Below are 18,689 nucleotides of genomic sequence, written 5' to 3' on the forward strand. Positions count from 1 at the left end.
TTTGGACTTCCTATGCTACTTTTAGGTGACGGGGGTCAGCTCAGTGTTTTTTTCCTAAAGCAGAAGTACAGTATTCACAGAAAAACATTCCTGGAAGTCAAGTAGATGAAATGCAACACTTAATCAGCTGACAGGTCACGGTGGGGGAATGTACAGTAAGCCACGGCTTTTAGCAAATGTCATGTGATAAAAGGATGATGAAGTGAGATTACCCTCATGATGAAAAACAAGAGGCCTCCTCCAAACCAGTCAGAAGCTTCAGGCAGACTCAAATCCACTCTTTTGTTGTCACCATTAAACTGTCACAAACTGCGATATTATTTTAATCCTCATGAATAATGACATCTCGCCTTCGTGGTGATATTAAAGACGTGCAAAATGAGTCCCAGTTTATGTATTTCAAAGCTTGAGAGGAGTGTGCATGTTGCCTTAAGGTTCAGCTCTTTTTCCAGTTGATTCCCAGTGTAGTGATGGAACAAGACCTCGTTTCTATAAACTTTTAAAATCAAGTTTTCTTTCTGAGCCCAAGTTATTCCACCAGAGCTCTGAAAACTTCAACAAGTGCATTGTTTGTTTTTAATTTATCAGGAACCTTCCTCGTATAAAACCTCATATGAAGTAAGGTTAACTTACTGCTTGAATACTGTATGTTTTTTATACGCCGACAATATTCCTCTTCAAAAAGTTGTTTTCCTCTCACTCTCTCCCAGCCATGTTGTGTCCCTTGCCTCTTCAATTACTGAGCAAATGTCGCCATCTACTGGTGAAAGGACAGGAGATCATTCAGAGCCCAAACTGTACAACACAGTACATTACATTACATTACATTTCATTTAGCTGACGCTTTTATCCAAAGCGACTTACAATTAGTGCATTCAACCCCGAGGGAACCAACCCAGAACAACAAGAATCAAGACAGTACAATTTCTTCGAAATAAAGCAAAACTACAAAGTGCTGTTGATAAGTGCCATCTTAGTGCTACCAAAGTGTTAGTTTCAAAAGTGGTTAGTGTTTTTTTTTTTTTTTTAAATTTTTATTCAAGGCACAATTAGAATGGCACTCAATAGACTTTATACCTCCATCAGGGCTTGATAGATCCTTTATAAAACCACTTTGAAATTCATTTGATCAGGATTATTATTTGAATCTGGACTGAATAGCACGCACTCATAAAATATCAGTCCCTTACCTGGTAGCTTTCACCAAGATCCATAAATTATTCTCTGAGAAATTAAAGCAAATGTCGAAATATGCCCCCTGATCCGTATCCACATGGATTTTTGATGGGCTCTTCCTTGGGTTGTACTCCCCCCCCTCCTCAGAATTTCATGGAAATCAGTTGAGAAGTTTTGGCATAATCCTGCTAAATAATAAATACAACTAAATGAAAAACACAAATTTCCTGGTGGAGGTAATTAATTCAAAATTTACACCTACAAGCCCAACACTCAGTAAATCATTGACACCATTTGTGACACATATAATATCTGTCGGATGGTTTATTGAAACATGCAATCCAAGTCATATCAGCAGCCAGACACAGCCGTACATCTGTCAACATGTTGCAGTATATTAAGGCAGGAAAACAATAAAAAATAAAAACAGGTTATGTACAGTCAACATCTTTTAAGAGTTCTCTTGAACATATACAGTTGTAAACAGCGACCACAGCTACGTATGTCTCATCCCCCTCGGTGGAACAAATGCACACAAGTGGTTTCTTAAAGGGTAAATCCACCTGAAAATATAGACTATCGTGGATAAGAATCTTAAAATGTGTCTCTCCTTCAACTGAGAAGCAAAGACTAAGGTTTTATTTTTTTCCCCTCCCCTCGCTTTCACGTCAACTTTTTTTACTCCTGGTGGACAACGCCGATCCAAACAACAGCACATGGTGTCATGGTAATACAGTAGCAAAGTGGAAAGTACTCTCATTTATGTTCTTTCCATTGACATCTTTACAGAATACTGACAGACACAAGGTCACTATAGTTCTCCTCTTTCGTCTGTGCGGCGACGTGGCACTAATGCAACTATCAAACATTTTTTAGCTTAACTGACTACGAGCATTACTTCAATGTGTCCGCTAAAGCTCTACTGTATAACTCTTCAATACACCTACTGAGAATATAAGGCACTTTGATGTGATTAGTAGCTGAACTACAACCTAAGAGGGGCTTCTAATCTTGGCTACTCTGACTCCATACACACACACACACACAAACACACACTGTATCTGTAGCGATCCGTTGTGTTATTATTACATGCCTGCGTTTTTAGATTCACCACACGGATTAATTACACTGTGGCTGCTCTGCACGTCCTCGTATGGCTATAATAACATGACAATCATGCAACAAGACCTGCTAATCTTTGGCCACCAATCCTCACACGGAAAAAACAAGCACAATACATTTGGCAAAAATAATCTGTGTAACAACAACAAGAAAAGACAAAAACAGCTCAAAAGGATAATTAATACTGCTTCATTATGCAGCTTGTGCATAATGCGGGATTGAGGGCACTGCATTCTGCTTCGTAATAAAATATAATCATTCACTTAATAATGATAGAAAGTAAGAAAACATTTACAGTAAGCGATCATTTTGGTACACGCAGACGGGAACATTCTTCAGTAACAAAACTAGTAACTATTTGTGCATAGTTTTAACATGAACAGACAGTCCGAGCTACAGGGATAGATTCTCATATGCAAAACGATCAAATCTAGACACTTTTCCTACAGACACAGGACGAGTTCTCTTTACTTATATAAGACCCAGGTAAAATGCATTTACTGCAGAGATAACATGATTTTAAAGATATAGAGGTCATAGATTCACATACCAAGAATATTGTTCAAAAGGCAACAGTTCTCAATCATGATGCTTGTGAGAAAACATTACAAATCATTCAGCAGGTACTAAAGTGAGAGTAAAAGTACTTGGAGTGGATATGTCCATGAATAAAGTCCACATCAGCCTGATGTTTAGAAAGTCCTGACATGTTCAGAGACATCTGAACATTTTTATTCTTCATGCTCGAACTTCTGACGGCTCATCACTAAGTGCTAAATGAGTTCCATTCCATGATCGACATCATTCTTCTACCATCTGAGTCTTTACAGTCACGGCTGCCTCCAGGTGATTGAAACAACAGTGCATAGTAGTGTGCTACTGAGGTATCCTGTACTATACGACTTCCACATATTGATGGGTTCAGGGGTTGGGGAGGGGCTCCGGAAGGGAAACGAGATGCGTTCCCTTCCAATCAGAGCGGCCTCACACGTAGATCCCCTCTGGGTTCAGGCCAGACGTGAGAGGGTTGTGGAGGACCCGCAGGTGACCAGACATCGTGTGGGTCGACCCAGGACGCTTCAGAGAGCCAGTGAGGGGAACTGCATTTTCACAAGAGAACAACAGACAATTAATTTAAAACAATACACTGAATGTAAGTTCATCCATCCGTTGTCTACGCTTATCACTTTGAGGGTCACACGGGAGCTGGAGCCAATCCACACTGACATTGAGCAGGAATTGTGGCACAACATAGAAAGTTGGTTTAACGCAGGAGATGTTTACACCTACAGTCAAAAATAAGCCTTTGAGCTTAACATATTTTCCTGTGATTTTCTCAGATTTTTGTTAAATTTATTTCAAAATTGACATTGTTTTTAAATGTTCCCTGTTTATTTACATTCCTAAAAAGTACCAATAACTTCCCTGGCAACAAAATAGATTTCATGTTTGTGCTATGTGATATCTTTGCCACCAGGGGCCACTGCTGAGCCGTGCAGGGAATCAGCAGCTGCAATGGGTTTATGGCGCAACACAAAAGATTTTACACACATGAAGTAGAAGGTTACTAGAAGGACATGAAGACTCATCTCATTACTTTTCATAATTGGAAACCATTACCATGAAGTTTGATAATGCAACAATGGAGTGCATGTCACGCAGAAAGAAAATCTCTTGGGAGAGGTCAAATATTTAAGTTTGATTAAGACTGTTAACTGTTGTGTTAAGGATTTGAGCCAAAAATCATATCAGGTTACCTTCCACTGTTTCACACAGCCACCCAGTTAATTAACGACTACAGTGGAGTAAAATTGTTCAATCAAGTTTAGGTCAAACATGAAATCCCATTTACTGCATTTACTTGCTCATTAATGCAGAGGGAATGCGGAATACTAAATAATTCATTAGTACTCTATAGTAGAGCTTAAACCTAATGCTTGTGCTCGTATTTGGGTTTGGTATTTTGCATTTGGATTCGTACATTTATTTCTGTGAGTGCACATTTATTTGTAAGTTTGTATATTTATTTTTCAGCCTATAAACTTTGCTTTGCAAGAGTGGATACGCACCTCTTTGCTGGGAGGGCTTAATTTTCAAATTGGTGGTTACTTCCCTTGTTACCTAACATAATGCACTTATCTAATTTCCCCTTAAACTATATAAGCAGCTAGTCAATTTAATGTGGTGAGCCCCTGTTGCATTGTGACTGCTCTTTGCTGTTCTCCTGTGGGACGACAGAGCTTTGGTCCTATAATGCCATCACAGAAACATGTGACAGAGACACAGTGTGATGGGCGGAGTGAGGAGGAGAGAGTACAGTGAATGAATGACGCCAGGTCCGCCTGTATCCTGGCAGCTGTTGGCATGGAGACTATAACTGACACTGGAGTGGGTAAAAACTAATATAATACTTCATTGCCCCCTCCTCACTTTATCTATCACAATCTCTTGCTCTCTCTCTTTCTCTCTCTCTCTCTCTCTTTCTCTCTAACACACACACACACACAGCTAAGTCATTTCCTCTCAGCAGTCTATCAAGACATAAGGTAGAAAAATAACACGTTTCTAGATGGAAACCAATTATTTCACTAATGCACAGTCAAACTGCCATTTAATTGAAAATGACTATTTGTCACCTCGATGAACTGCAGCCAAAGCAATTCAGACATTCAAGATATCCATAACGTACATTTAAAGGATCCAAAAACAGAAGTGTAACTGTCAATATGATTCTTAAAAATTGCATCTTAGTCTGTCAGGATGTTGAAAGTGACTGATCAAATGAGCTGTAAGTCCCTGTCTCCTCCTCCAAAGTCTAAAAAGTCGAGTTGCTAGCGAGAGTTCTGCAGTTGCGATCACACAGGGATAGTTGAACATGCGTTCATCATAGCCTCCGGCTTGAAGGACCACGTGTGCACAAAGAGCACATTCGTATCACATGCAAGGTTTTTATGTGCGTGGTTTTTGAGAATGAAAAAAATCTTCATTATGCATACCTAGAGTGATGTGGCTACTTTCATCCTCGCTGGGCTCGGCTGGCAGCACCGTGACTTTGGTGCCTGTCTGCTTGATGAACTGCTGCAGGTTAACTTGCCTCAGCTCCTTGGTGAGTTGCTCCAGATCGTGATGCATGTCCTTCAATGAAACAATCACAATCATTCAGAAAACTGTAAATCATTAACAGCAGCTTGAGTCCGACCTCTACAGGCACAGGTGACAAGAAACTGAGGTTATATATATAATACAGCAGCCAACATGTGAAGGTAAAGCAGAGCAATGGAGTCCTGAGCAGAGAATGATGTCACACCCTGTGTTTGTGATCGGAGCAGCCATGTTCTTTGTTTTGGTTGCTGGTCTGGTGCACATTCATGTTATAAAGACAGATGGTAGTGATGTAAGGATAACACACATGTGGACACCCTTTTCCACACTGTGACAGTGCTTTACTAACCCTAACCCTAACCCTAACCCTAACCCCTAACCCTAACCCTTTCAGAACTCATTCGTCACCTGCCCACAGTGATGTTTAAACCTATGGGCTACACACAGCTAAAAGTGCTAGCCATACTAACAAGTAAATGAAGTGTCTCACACAGAGGCTCAGACACGACAGGAACATCAACCAGCAGATGAGATTTGATAGATCTATTTGACTAGTCTGCACAGCAACCACCTAGATGGACTGTTTATTGTAAGGTCTCTTAAAGATAGTGTGAGTTCAATCTGTTTTGCTTCTGGTTGTGTGTTTATGAAGCTCTGTGCAACACCGATCTTGGCAATGAATAGTGTATATGAAACCTTTAAAAGGCATCTTCTTGAAGGATGATCTGTCTAATCACTGTAACACCCTGCAGCACTCATTTGAAATCTCTGGTAGTGAAAATAGGTGTTTAAGTGCTCACCTGCAGTTTTTTACTGCTTTGTCCAAGGGACCTGTCCACGGCTCTGCAGCTACTCTCCAGCTGCACAGCCTGTCTCTCCTGGGCTTTCAGCTCTGTTTTAACCTTGAGGACCTGAGCCCGAGCCTCTGCCTCACTAACCCACTGGGTCTCCTGCCGCTCCCTCTGCAGCCGCTCCTCCTCCAGACCGGCCTCCACACCCTGATGGAACAACAAAAACAGTTCATGAAAAAGAAGAACTATGACAATACACAGATGTTATTAGAACATCTGGTAATAATAAGGCAACTATGAAGTAATGAAACAACTATTCTTTATTTCTTGGCTGGTTATATCTTTCAACTTGTTCTATCCAAATCTTTCAACACAAAAACATGTTTTTATCCCAGATATAGCACACCTGTACCATTGACAGCTTTTCTTCAATGTCGTGTTCACAGCCCTGCAGGCGTCCTCGGAGCTCCTGCAGTCTTTCTTCCAGCTGCCTCTCACTCTCCAGCTCAATCTGCAGCTCAGTGGCCCAGAACTCCTCCTCCTCCATCTCCACCTCAGTCTTCCTCAGGTGCTTCTCCAGCCTCAGGATCTCCTCCATCAGGCCTCCTCCTGCACCTAGGTCTCCAATGCACACTCCACCTCGCACCCCTCTCGCTTCAGCCCAGGACTGCAGCTCACTCTCATAGGCCTCCAGCTTATTCTCCAGCACGTTGAGGGTCTCTCTCTGTAGACCGACCAGTCTGACCAGATCTTCCATGCGACAGGCCCACAGGCTGGGAGATGCAGTCCCGATGGCCGTACCTCCATGGTGGTGATTCCCACTGTTTCCGAGGAGAAGTCTCCTTTTGGCCTCGGCCTCCCCGATGCGACCCCCGCTCAGTATCTCCCTCAGTCCTCTGGGTGCACCGGTGAACGTGAGAGACTTGCGGCGCGGCTCGCGGCGCCGGAGGGAGCGGTCGTTGGGATAACGAAGCTTTGCTAGGGGAGGGAGGCTCTGCCGGTGCAGCCCGCGTTCAGGTCCCCTGAAAGAGGGCCCTTCAGAGGGGGGTCTCTCAGTAAGGGAGGGGCCAGTGCGGTGCAGGATCAGCTGGACATCGCCAGCATACTGGCCCCAAGTGTTCAGAGAGGCCACAGGGCTCTCATGAGGGGCGAGGTGGCGCTCCGTGTCTCGCCATTTCTCTACCAGAGTGTATCTCCCAGTGCGACCTGTAGACATCACAATAGATGGTTATGAAAGTCAAAGACATAGAAACACAGCTATAATACACTACCAGCTTACGGAACTAACATGTTGGAAACATAGACTGTAAGATGGAAGGCATGATGGCCCCCCAAAAGAAAAGCCAAAGTGTCTTGATCGCCCCCTAGTGGCTGTGTGTGGTCAACGTCAAAAATCCTGCCTCCTCCATGTTGGGAGATTGGACATGGAACAAACTATAAAGTAAACGTCAAATAGACTTTGCTCATAGATTGTTTCTGGTTTAACTAGTTCTCATTACCCTGATGTATATCTTATGTCATTAGTTATTTGGTGCTATTAAAAGAGGGTGTAACATCATGATGACAGCTCAGAGTCTGACTCACGACTGTTTGAGTGCGTGTATCACCAAAACCCCCCAACACTGTTTATTTGGAGGGGCTCCAAATAAGATGAGATATTTTGGCTTTGTTTCTGGATAGTGGGAGGAAAAGGAGAAATGTCGTCCATACAGTCTCTGTTTGGCACACAACTGTCTGCTTAAATATTCAGCAGACAGAGGAATAGCATCATCCCCATTGGTGTAATGTTTCATAATTTTTCCACTTGAAAGTTGAAATTGTGGTTTCTGAAATCGGCTTGCAGCAGTTTTATAAGTGAGGAGAGCAAAACGCAGAGTACAAAGTAGAACAATACGAGTAAAAGAACTGTATAGATCTATAGGTTGGTTGGTGTAACAGTATTTCTCTGTAGTGGCTTGAGCACTAAGAGAAACATCTTTACATCACATATGATTCAGTGTTCATAACCTATACACAACACTTGAAGTGATGTGTAATCAACGTTGACTTATTATCGTGTATATGGTTTAATATATTGTGAAGGTAGAGGACGGGACTCAGAAGTGCTGCATTCTCAGTTTGGCAGGACACAGAGCGATGAGTCAGACTTTCCCTCCTTCTACCCCGCGCTTTGTGGGAAGTGATGTCAATAAAGTCTGCTCAAGTGCCCCCGTTCCTGGAGGAACCATATGGGAAAGGGGGGGGTTGATTAGAGAACCAATAAAGCCTCCGACTAGATCCACTGAATCTCAGCAGGAGATGAACATGTAGGCATGAGGCTCCTTCTTTATGTGCTTCATGACGACTTCTTCTCACTTAACAAAAGGCTTTTTGGAGAGCTGCAAACCCAGATGACAGTTGTGGGTTGATGATTCCATTGTTTTGTTATGTTTGGATTTTCCAAGTGTGAAGAACGTTTGGGGAAGTTTTCTCCACGGACATGCAATGAATGTGACTAACAAATAAATCATCAGATGTATTTTGGGGTAAAAAGAGCTACACTGCACTGCACACATTCACTGAGTGAAAACGCTTTCTGCTTTACTTGAAATGCAGCATCTTGTAACTAAACAATATCTCTATTCTTTAACAACAATAGTAACTCTGTGACAAGTGGCACCTGATTAAGAATCATTCTGTTCAATTAATACTGTTCCCAATGAAGCGTAGATCACACTAAAATCTGACGCATTACCTAACAATTTCATCTGAACTATACAACCATTGGACGCATATGTTCATGATACTGTTTACAACCCAAAGCTCACAAGGTAACACCACCTATTTAAATAGCAGTTGAGTCCTTTATGAATTCTGATGATTGATTCATATAAAATTCTGTATGTAAGCTGGAAACATGACACAGGAGATTTTTCTATGATGGAGTAGCTTGATTCATTAAGACCAAGATGGTGCAGTTAAAGGTGTAACGGCAGCTTTAATCTTAAGTGTGTGTGTGTTTTTTTTCAAACCTATAGCCTGGGCCAGAGCGATCACCACTTCCTGGCACGTGGTTGCCTCAGTGACCCCACAGACGACCCTCTGGACTCCATCCACCCAGACCTTGAGCTCCATGTTGGGTCAGAAGCGAGGAGGCCGGTTGTGATGTGTTGGCCCCGACATTATTGAAGGCTCCAGCGGTGCAGGGAAGTTGAAACCGCTCTAGGTATTTCACTGGGGAGGAAACAAAAGGGAAAACAGGAAACGGTGAGTCAGGATGTGTTCACTGCCAGAGTTATGATGCTCAGTCGGCTTTAAGGATAAAAGTCCTACTAGATGTACAAACACTTCTGCCTTTTGGTTATACTGGCTAACACAAGTGGTCAAATAAGCAGAAACTACAAGGTGCAGTCAGGCTATTTTAGCAACAGCTTAGGTAAGGTGAGGGTTGCCCAGTTGAGAATGAATAGACAGGCCTGCCAAGACCAGCTGGCCATAACGCTGTTGTTTTGTTCTTCTCTATGAATAGGTACATGTCTGTTGGGGGTGCAAGATGAGTGTGCGCAGACACATTTCCAAGCCCAGTTCCTGCTTTTGTATAAAGAGTTAGATAGAGGCAGCGAAGACAGAGCAGGAAGACAAGGACAGGAAGAGAGAGGGAAACAGAGAAGGCAGAACATGTCAAGTAATGTAAAAAAAGAAGGAAAGAGAGTGTCAGGAGATGTTCTGATACCGATGCCAGCATTGAAGCTGTTGGGTTTGGCATCAGCAAGTTCACAAATCTTTGTATCGATCCAATACCGTGTCTTTAAAGTATACTGGTTTCACCCAGATAAAACTGCAATTTCCCCAGGCATCTAGTCTTCCTGTCCGCTCCAAAACAGCAGCTAGGTTGCACTGCCACTGGCAAGTACTGTTCTTATAGTGATGAAGAGTAGCATTAATCAGACAAAGCTAAAATGTCAGCAACTTGGAAACATTTCACGCTGTCCTGCAAGTTAAATGGCGACGTGTACCATATACAACACTTCAGATTCAAGTAATTGAAATGTATTCCTAGATTAATACATTTGTATTTTCTTTTTCAGTTGTGACTCTCAATCTAGATAATAAAAGAAGCTCTTTGGCATTCATTCTCTGTATGTTTTTGTTTTTCCAATGGTATAACCTAAGCCAGGCCATCGACAATTACATGAATCAATTTCATTCAGGCTTAGTAGCAAACAGATGATAAATGCATCATTTAAACTGTTATTAAAAAAAAAAAAAGTACTATTATGAACATGAGAAATGGAACCTCATGACATGAAGCTTGTTTCGGACTTAGAAAGCACATCTCAAAATCTGAAGGTTAACCAGCGAGAGCTTACAGAAAATCCATTAAAAGCAGCAGATCCTTCGAAACGTTCTTGAAGGACAGGAAGAGAATGAGTGGCATCTCTCCAGATCCGTATCAGTCTCCTTGGATCTAACCTTCACTTCACCTACACCGCTGAGTCAAAAGGTCCTTTTGTTCGCCAACCCCCCACTAATTACCCCTCCCCTGGCCCACGGGTTCTCTCCACACTCTAAGTCACCAGGCAGTCCTACCCACAACCCACTGCTTCTCCAAATGTGGTTAAGACATTAGGCAGTGCTGCGAGGTAACATCTGTAGCGAGAGAGAGAGAGAGAGAGAGAGACCACCAGAGCTGCAGCTAACGATTATTTTAATGATTGATTATTGTAGTCATTCAGTCGATTGTTTTACTCGATCAATTAATCCTTTACTTTTTAAAAGGTCAATCACAAGTCCTCCGTTCCCAAGCTGACATAAAAGTCACTTGTTCTGATTAACAGTGCAAAAAGCAAAAGGTGGAACAAATCCTGACTTTTGAGAAACGACGACAGCAAATGTTGGAATACTTGCCACTATCCAGATATGTTTCAAGAGCACACATTTTGTATCAATCCAGTACGCACAGTCTGTGAGTTTGCAAAGTGTCACTTTTTTCGGCGGCCAGACTCTTGATCACTCTATTCTTGGCGTATTCACAGCTGGTTGGAAAGTGCTTTTGTCCTTCATTCAGACTGACCTTAAATGGCGTTAAGAATGGAGGATGGAGAGGAACAGGAAAGTAGTCAGACACTCAGGCACGGCACCAAGCAAGAATTTTCTGCAGTGACCCAAAACCCTGTCACCATTTTGTTTAACCCTTTTTTCTGGGGCGGATGAGGAAGTAATGGGGATGAGAAGTCTTGATGCAAAGCAGGCACAGGGGATTTAGCCAGAGAGAACATTTGGATACTCTGGAGGCGGAAGAAGAAAAATAAATACTACTTGTGCTTTACAACACTTGTAAAGACTAATGTCATCGCGTCCAAATGGATAAACACAGAGCACTACATGAGTTTCTGTGCATTGGGAATGGTCATGAAACTTTAATTTTTATCAAAATGCACAAACAATAAAAAAGAGAGTGCTCAGCCACAGCAGAACATTTCATGTGCAGCAGAGACAAAACAAACAGGCTTATCCAAGGTCTCTTCCATTAACATTAACCCAGAAAAACCTGACTTATGATACAGGCACAGCGGCGTGGGGCAGAGTGCCATCCTGAGCCCTGCGAGCTCCATTCCTCTGGCCTGTCAAAGCCACAGCCTGGGGAGATGCCCGCTTCCTGATTTGTGCAGCTCGTCTTGTGCCAGAGGAGCATTTCATGAGGCGAGAGGAGGGCTTAAATTCCTGTGAATTCCACTTAAGCTCAGTTGAGAGATGATCAACTCCTGCAGTAAAACCTCGCGACACGAGATGATTTCAGCCCCCGCATTCATTTGTTTCAGTCGGTTGAGCGGGGTTGACTCGAGATGCATCCCCCCCGTCGGAGCAGCGAGGTGTGTGAGCCTGCCTGCTGCACACCCGGCTGCTGGGGACAATTCTCCAGGCCTACATGAGCCCACTGAGCTGGCAGGGAAAAGACTTCAACTGGCTGCTGGTGTAGAAACACAACCTACCATATGCTACTGTGGGGGCTCCAACATGACCAACGCACTGCAGAACCCTCTAAGACAAACTGAGGAGTCTTTAATGTAGGAGCTTTCAAAAACAAAGGCTTCTTTTGGTGGATTTACAGTCAGGAATCCTAAACTGACCAGTGTATCGTGCAGTTGAGCAGTTTGCTGAACAAGGGGGAAAACAAAATGGGCGTTTGTTACGTTCAAAACAAAACCAAGAGTGCGTTTTACTCAGGAGAGCTCGCTGTGGGGCAGTAGCTGAACAAAACTGAGAAAAATGATCTCACAGGAAATCACCAATCACTAATGTTCCACAAGTACTGCCACCCTGAACAGATGCCATTACCCTCTGGTTCCCGGCCGACTTGTTGACCATTGTTCACTAGAGGGGGGGAAAACAACACATCCATTTCATGCAGCACGGTGGTTTACTCATTGTGAGTCGGAAGGAATTTATACCCAGTTAGCTAATGAAGAATTATAACTAATCTATTATACGATTCTGACATGCAAATCTCCACCACACTGCTTTTAATTAAAGACAATGGGATACTTCTTAAAGACTGGAGAAACAGCAGTCTGTTAGTCTTTAAACCTCCTTTCCCTATTGCTAACCAAACTTTAATTCAAATTGCACTCCCTGTAGAGAAACATGTAATTACTAGCAATTTATACGCTGCTGTAATTGGTAACAGATCTGTTGTGAAGTAGATTTCTGTGAGCAGCCAGAGACAGACACTGGTTTACTTTGGAGGAACTGGTGGTAACTTGGTTGGAACAAATTGGATAAATCTTTTTTTTCCCTCCAACTCAGCTCCTTCAGATTGTCATCAAGAGCTACCGGCCCAGACTAATCCCTGAGTCATCAGGTATATTTGGCTGGCAACAGTGGTGCCACTATTGCACAACACGCTGTAAGGATCGCAGCCCCTTGGTTGAAAGTCTTACAGAGGGAACAAGATAAAGTAGTCCCTCATCGTCAACATGCCAGCCGGGCCCGCACACAATACTCTTTGTAAATATAAACACAACAGAACATGACAGAGAAAGACTGCTGCCAGAGATGGGCCTTGATCCTGGAGAGTGGAAACTGATAACGTCCCGGGTATGCATTCCTGGGCTGTGAGAATGCAACCGGCCCTGACTAAGAGATAAGAAAGCTATATGGGTCTGTCCACTCTGTGATCTCTGCTATGCACCATGTCACAGCTACACAGTGACACTTCAACGAACTGAAGCCGAGATAAAGTGTGTTCAATGCAATATTCTGGATAAAGGAAATGAGCAAGATCCAGCTCCTGGTTCTGAAGAACTAAAAAGATGAACCCAAGATTCCAACGGGTTTCCATTTGTTTTCTCTTTTACGAGACGTAATGGCTGCAATAAAGATAAATATGCACTTAGATGCAGTTGAAGGGGGCATTGTACATTTCAGAGAGGATGAAAGACTCACCTTTTTTGCTACTCAGGTTTTTTGAGAACAGTGAGTGGGAGCCCAATTACAGACAGAGCCAAAGAAACCACAACATTTTGATAAAGAGGTGCTAGCATTGGCCAGAACCTCTGCAGAATTTTAGCTCCAACTCCTAATTTTTTGCTGGTGCACCAATCTGTAGGCTGGGGTGTTTGGAATTAAACCCACTTCCAGTCACGCTATACACAAAACCCACAGCTCCCGAGAGTGCTCCAGTGGCCCCTGCCCCGAAGCAAGCCTCCCCCTCTCTCCCTCTCTCTCTGCCTGGCTGATATTAAACTATTAGGCGCTGGAGCAGCCTCCCCTATTCCCCTATTTGGGAGGTCAGCGCTGGCAGGATCTCGAACATCTGGACGGCACGTTCAGCCAGCTATAATGCCGCCTTTGTTCCCTTGCCATGTTCCCTGCTCTCTATCCAGCTTTGAAGAGCCAGCAGGGCATAGGCAGCAGGCTCCTGCACTGGGGCACAGCGGGGCAACAACAAAAAATAAGAGGCCTCCGAGGCTTCAGTTTACATGTTCCAGCGGTTTGTAAAACACCATTTGTAGCTGAATCACACTCCAACGTATAAGCATTTATATGGAGCGAAAATGGTTTAAACAACGGCAGCTGTAACAGAAGACTCATGAGTAAAGTGGCAAAACTTTTCTTTTTTAAACCTATTTTTCCAGTCTGTGAAAGTTTAGTTAGCAGCCTGGTCTTCATGGTGCTTTGACACCAGTAAACACACCAAAGACCACTGAATTACAGGATTCCATTACCAAAATAAAGCAATCCTCGTAGATCACAAAGCATAAGGCTGTAAGACAGAAGCAGCGTTTTGACTGAATGCAGCTACTCCACAGGCTGGTTCTGCTACACCTGGTGTATGTTAGAGAAGAAGTTATGGATAGAAATAACTGTGGCTGACTTTTGAAAATAATGACTGTCACAAGTGGTGATAAATATAAACATTTCAGAAGATGGGAGATGGGAGGTTGTAGTGTTTACAGAAGAGGCTCAATCTGGAGAGACACAGTTATGTGGGGAATAATAACAATTTAACTAAACGTTAAAGTAAATATTTTCCTACTAAGTTATTATAAGGCGGAATAAACCAATGCCTTTGTGAGGTCAATAAAGGGCTGGGCGATACGGCCCAAAAAGTTACACATATAAGTAACATTAAAATCAATCAATATCGATAATTAGCACGATAAATTATGGTTTCTTTAAAGTTTGAAGACTCTTTTTCATGGACAGAGAATGACAAACGCTTGGCTAAACATTTTCCAAATCTGAGGAAGATCAGCTATGTGTTTTACCTCCTTACTTTGCTGTTCAATCGACAAACAATATATCGATGTATATGGAACTTTTGAGTATTGTTATCAAGGAAAAATTACATTTCGATAATTATGGTTTTATTGAGCCAGGTAGCAGATGAGGACACACTTTAAAAAACAATATTAGCCACTAAACATCCTAGAAGACCTTCCTCAGTGGTGTTTTCCAGTAACAGCTTTAGTACTAAAAGGCACCAACGCCTCAGAGTTGCTGTGGAGGAGGACCAGGTTGGAGAAATGGCGATAATTAGCTGTAGTGGTCTCCCGGAGGCAGGAGAACTATTCTACTACAGAAATGTGTTCCGTTATCCGGCGTCACAACTATACGACGCGTCCTCCACATCCAGCCATCACCGTTATACCCAAAACCGTTATATCCGCTCTTATCTCACCTCCACTGCGCAGGACCCGGGCCGGCTCAGGGCTCCTTATCCCGGGAGAAGTTCACGAAGGGAAAACCGGAGGTGAAAGACGTCAAATCCGGTGAATCACTTCAGAGCAACTGCGACAAAGTAACGTTTCGCTGCGGGACGACGGAGAAGGCGACGCACGACTCGAGGCTGCGGACGTGACCGACACACAGACGACTGCTGTGTTATGGTCCGAAACTTTGGGTCCGTCCGGTGTTTTGCGGTCGCTGCGGAAATTGCCCCTCTCCCCTGTTTCAATCCTCCTGCTGGTAAATACCGTGCATTGGAAGTGGGACACCGCAAGGCATTGTGGACTGTTTTAAAGCTGCAATGCACTCTGCTGGGGCGGAGGGGCCGAGGGGCCGAGGGGCCACCTACAGCCCGAAGACAACTCCTACACCTCCAGGACATTTAAACACCTCCCTCCATTAGATACTCCCACAGAGCTGCGTTCACACTGCAAGACTTCCTACTCAAGTCTGTTTCTCCTCCTGATGTGACTTTTTTTTATGTAGCTGTTCACAATCATCTTTTAAAATTTGGCCAGGCTCCAATGAGAACTGGTCATGGCCCTAATGTAAATGGTCTGGATTTGAATGGTCTTGATGGCCACTCAAAGCACTTTACGGTACAGTTTTGCCTTTCACACACATTCATACAGTGCATCTATGGGCCATTCAGGGTTCAGTATCTTGCCCAAGGACGCCTCGGCATGTAGATCAGACCGCTGACCTTCTGGCTGGATGTCCACCCCTCTATCCCACAGCCGCCATGTGTGAATTGGCAGTGGAACAACAAGACGTCCCACGTAGCACGCCGTGTGCAGAGGTAAACACAGAGAAGAAGTCGGTAATAAACATGGAGGCCACAGATCATACACAGACTGGTCACCATATATGACGACTCAAGTTTGGCTTGTAAGGAAGTTTCACAGTAGTCAGTCAGGGTTTAGGCCTCACTGTCCCTCGAATGACTTCCTCCATCAAAGCTGTCTTCCATGGTTCTTTTCACAGGGCACCTTCCCAAATAAAAAATCTGATTCAGGCCATTTGGGCCGGCTGTGTGAATGTAGTCATAGAGCTAGGAAATGATCAGCAGTGGCGGTCAGCCACTATCACTATAAAAGTCTAATGTATCTTGTATTTGGACTAATAGAAATACATAGTGTCCAATGTGCAGTATTGACAGTTTTCAAAGCAGAACTTTTGAAAACAATGAAACATGTGCATTGCTTTGATTTAAAGGCACAGCAGGATAATCTTTAAAAAAAAAAATACATAACTTTAACTACAATGCATTATATTAGAATAACTTAAATATCGTACAGTTGCAACAAGATACATTGGCCAGAATATACCATAAATGAAAAATTGGATAGAAGAACACTTCAAGTGTTTGTCATAATTAAATAAAATGATTAGTGTCACAAACAATAGAAAAAGCAAGTTAACTTACATAAATGAATATGTATAAAATATTGTTTTCGGTTTCAACTCACACATTCTTTATATTTGCAAAAGCAAAGGATTAATATCCTAAAATCAAGTGGTGCAGCTGCTGAACCATGCCCCATGTATAAATGGAGGCCTACTGCCCTCTTGTGACAGAACAGACCTTCCTATTGAAATGAAATGTCAGCTGGAGCTGTCATGTTTTATCTCTTTCTCAGGAGTCTGCTGGGTTTCCAGGAACCAGGGTGATGTCCTCAGCAGGTTTAAGTGCTTTTACTCATCAAGTCTAGTTAAATCAGAATGACAGACTTTTATAATGCTTGAAAGATGAGCTTCACTTTATGTAAGTGAAATGACATATTTCATAACAGCCATTTTAATCTTGCAGCATTGACGTTCAACTCAACAAAGTCAATAATGTATTTTTTCAATAAAGCATTGGTACATTCCAGTGAGTCACAATATCTACATTAATTTCAGCCATTGTTTATGTCATCAAGTACAACTGTGATTACTGTTGATTAATCAATTATTTTATATATGCATTATGGAATCCCTTCAAATTAAGGCAGTTTTATTCTCTGGTGTTTTTATTAATTTTATGCAAATATTATTGTTCTGTAGTTCACATTTTGTAAGCGGTATATTTCACTGCAATGCTTTCATATTGTAGCTTTTACTGGGTGATGTATAAAACTCTGGAAATGAGCCGAAGAAGAGACATTTTAAGAGCTGAATGTTAAACTACATTTTCATTTGCAAACTATAGCTGACAGTAAATGATGTGAGTGATATAAAACTGCATATCCATTGTGATATAAATACAGAGTGATGAATAGCCTGTGTGATTCGGTTGTAAATAGGAATGAATTCTTGTTCAAGTGACCTTTTGGCCAGAGTTGTTAATTTCTATTCTTAATGTGAAATTATTGACGCTTTTATGTGAAAACATTTATTTTATAAACATTTGAATTCTGTTGGACGGGTAAGTCACTAACAGTGCATCATATATCCGTTTGTCATTTTGCATAATAAGTTAATGCTGTGAGGCCAAGTCAGAGTGTATTTCTTTGTAATGTAGATTAAAGAACCTCATAAAACACCACCAGAAAACTAATGATTAATTCCAGTCTTTCCTACTATTAAAAAAGGGGTGTGTTGTGAGATAAATGTTATTTAGACAACACCTAACATATTATTTGCTTCAAGTTAGCATTCACATATATTCAATTGCAAAAATTCTGACAGCTGACAGTTTAAATCAAAAACCTGAATACATGAGAAACATAATTAAGGTAAATACTTCCATGCAGGTGCACTGAAAGGCACAATTATACAATTAACATCTGATCCTGCTTGTGGCATGTATGAATATGCTCAGCTGTTCACTGTGTGAATCAAGATGTCTAATGAAAGGGGCTGAAAGAGAGTTCATTATTGGGGCAGGAGACAAGACTGCTCAGCTGGCTACTGTTTCAATTGGGAAGGTGACTTAGGTGACATCTGCATTTAGATCTATGTGAAATATATCAGAGAGTGGTCGGATATTGTGGAGATTGTGGTCGTTGGCGCACATTTGATGACTGTGATGCATGTACATTGGTTCATTATGGTGAAATGAATGATCCTTCAACATATTGTCCAAAGTGCTGTTATTGTGTGTGGGACATCGATTATTTTTTAAAACCAAGATTCATAAATTATTCTCGGAGAAATCCATGAAAAAGTTACCAAAATGCAAATCTCGCAACGTTAAAGAAAGTGAAAAATGAAAAATCCTGGATCTGCACCAAAATTGTATGAGCTTGCAGCCTATTACCAAGTTTCATGATAAGTCATTCAATTGTTTTTGCCTAATAACAGAGA

General features: G+C 42.2%; 1 protein-coding gene across 2 annotated transcripts; it reads right to left on the reverse strand.

Moving 5' to 3' along the window:
• Positions 1-1,485: 1,485 nt before the first annotated feature.
• Positions 1,486-15,636, reverse strand: LOC133008794 (ras association domain-containing protein 8). Of its 2 annotated transcripts, none has more exons than XM_061076111.1 (6): positions 15,355-15,636; positions 9,203-9,404; positions 6,604-7,397; positions 6,201-6,398; positions 5,295-5,433; positions 1,486-3,398 (listed from the first exon to the last, which is right to left on the reverse strand). In XM_061076111.1, the coding sequence occupies exons 2-6, from the start codon at positions 9,303-9,305 to the stop codon at positions 3,283-3,285; spliced, it is 1,350 nt and encodes a 449-aa protein (XP_060932094.1). In that variant the 5' UTR covers positions 9,306-9,404; positions 15,355-15,636; the 3' UTR covers positions 1,486-3,282. The 2 variants fall into 2 exon arrangements, with proteins under 2 accessions (XP_060932094.1, XP_060932093.1); XM_061076110.1 differs by having other exon boundaries at positions 6,598-7,397.
• Positions 15,637-18,689: the final 3,053 nt, after the last annotated feature.

Source organism: Limanda limanda, chromosome 8 (genome assembly GCF_963576545.1).
Source record: "Limanda limanda chromosome 8, fLimLim1.1, whole genome shotgun sequence".
NCBI lineage: Eukaryota > Metazoa > Chordata > Actinopteri > Pleuronectiformes > Pleuronectidae > Limanda > Limanda limanda.

Bases quoted from the DNA above. Each gene is read 5' to 3' on its own strand.
- LOC133008794 (XM_061076110.1), bottom strand. From the start codon at position 9,305: ATGGAGCTCAAGGTCTGGGTGGATGGAGTCCAGAGGGTCGTCTGTGGG. The intron at 6,399-6,597 runs GTGTGCTATATC...TTGTTCCATCAG, and splicing joins AAAAGCTGTCAATGGTACAG to GGTGTGGAGGCCGGTCTGGA. The intron at 3,399-5,294 runs GTATGCATAATG...GTGAAAATGCAG, and splicing joins AAGTAGCCACATCACTCTAG to TTCCCCTCACTGGCTCTCTG.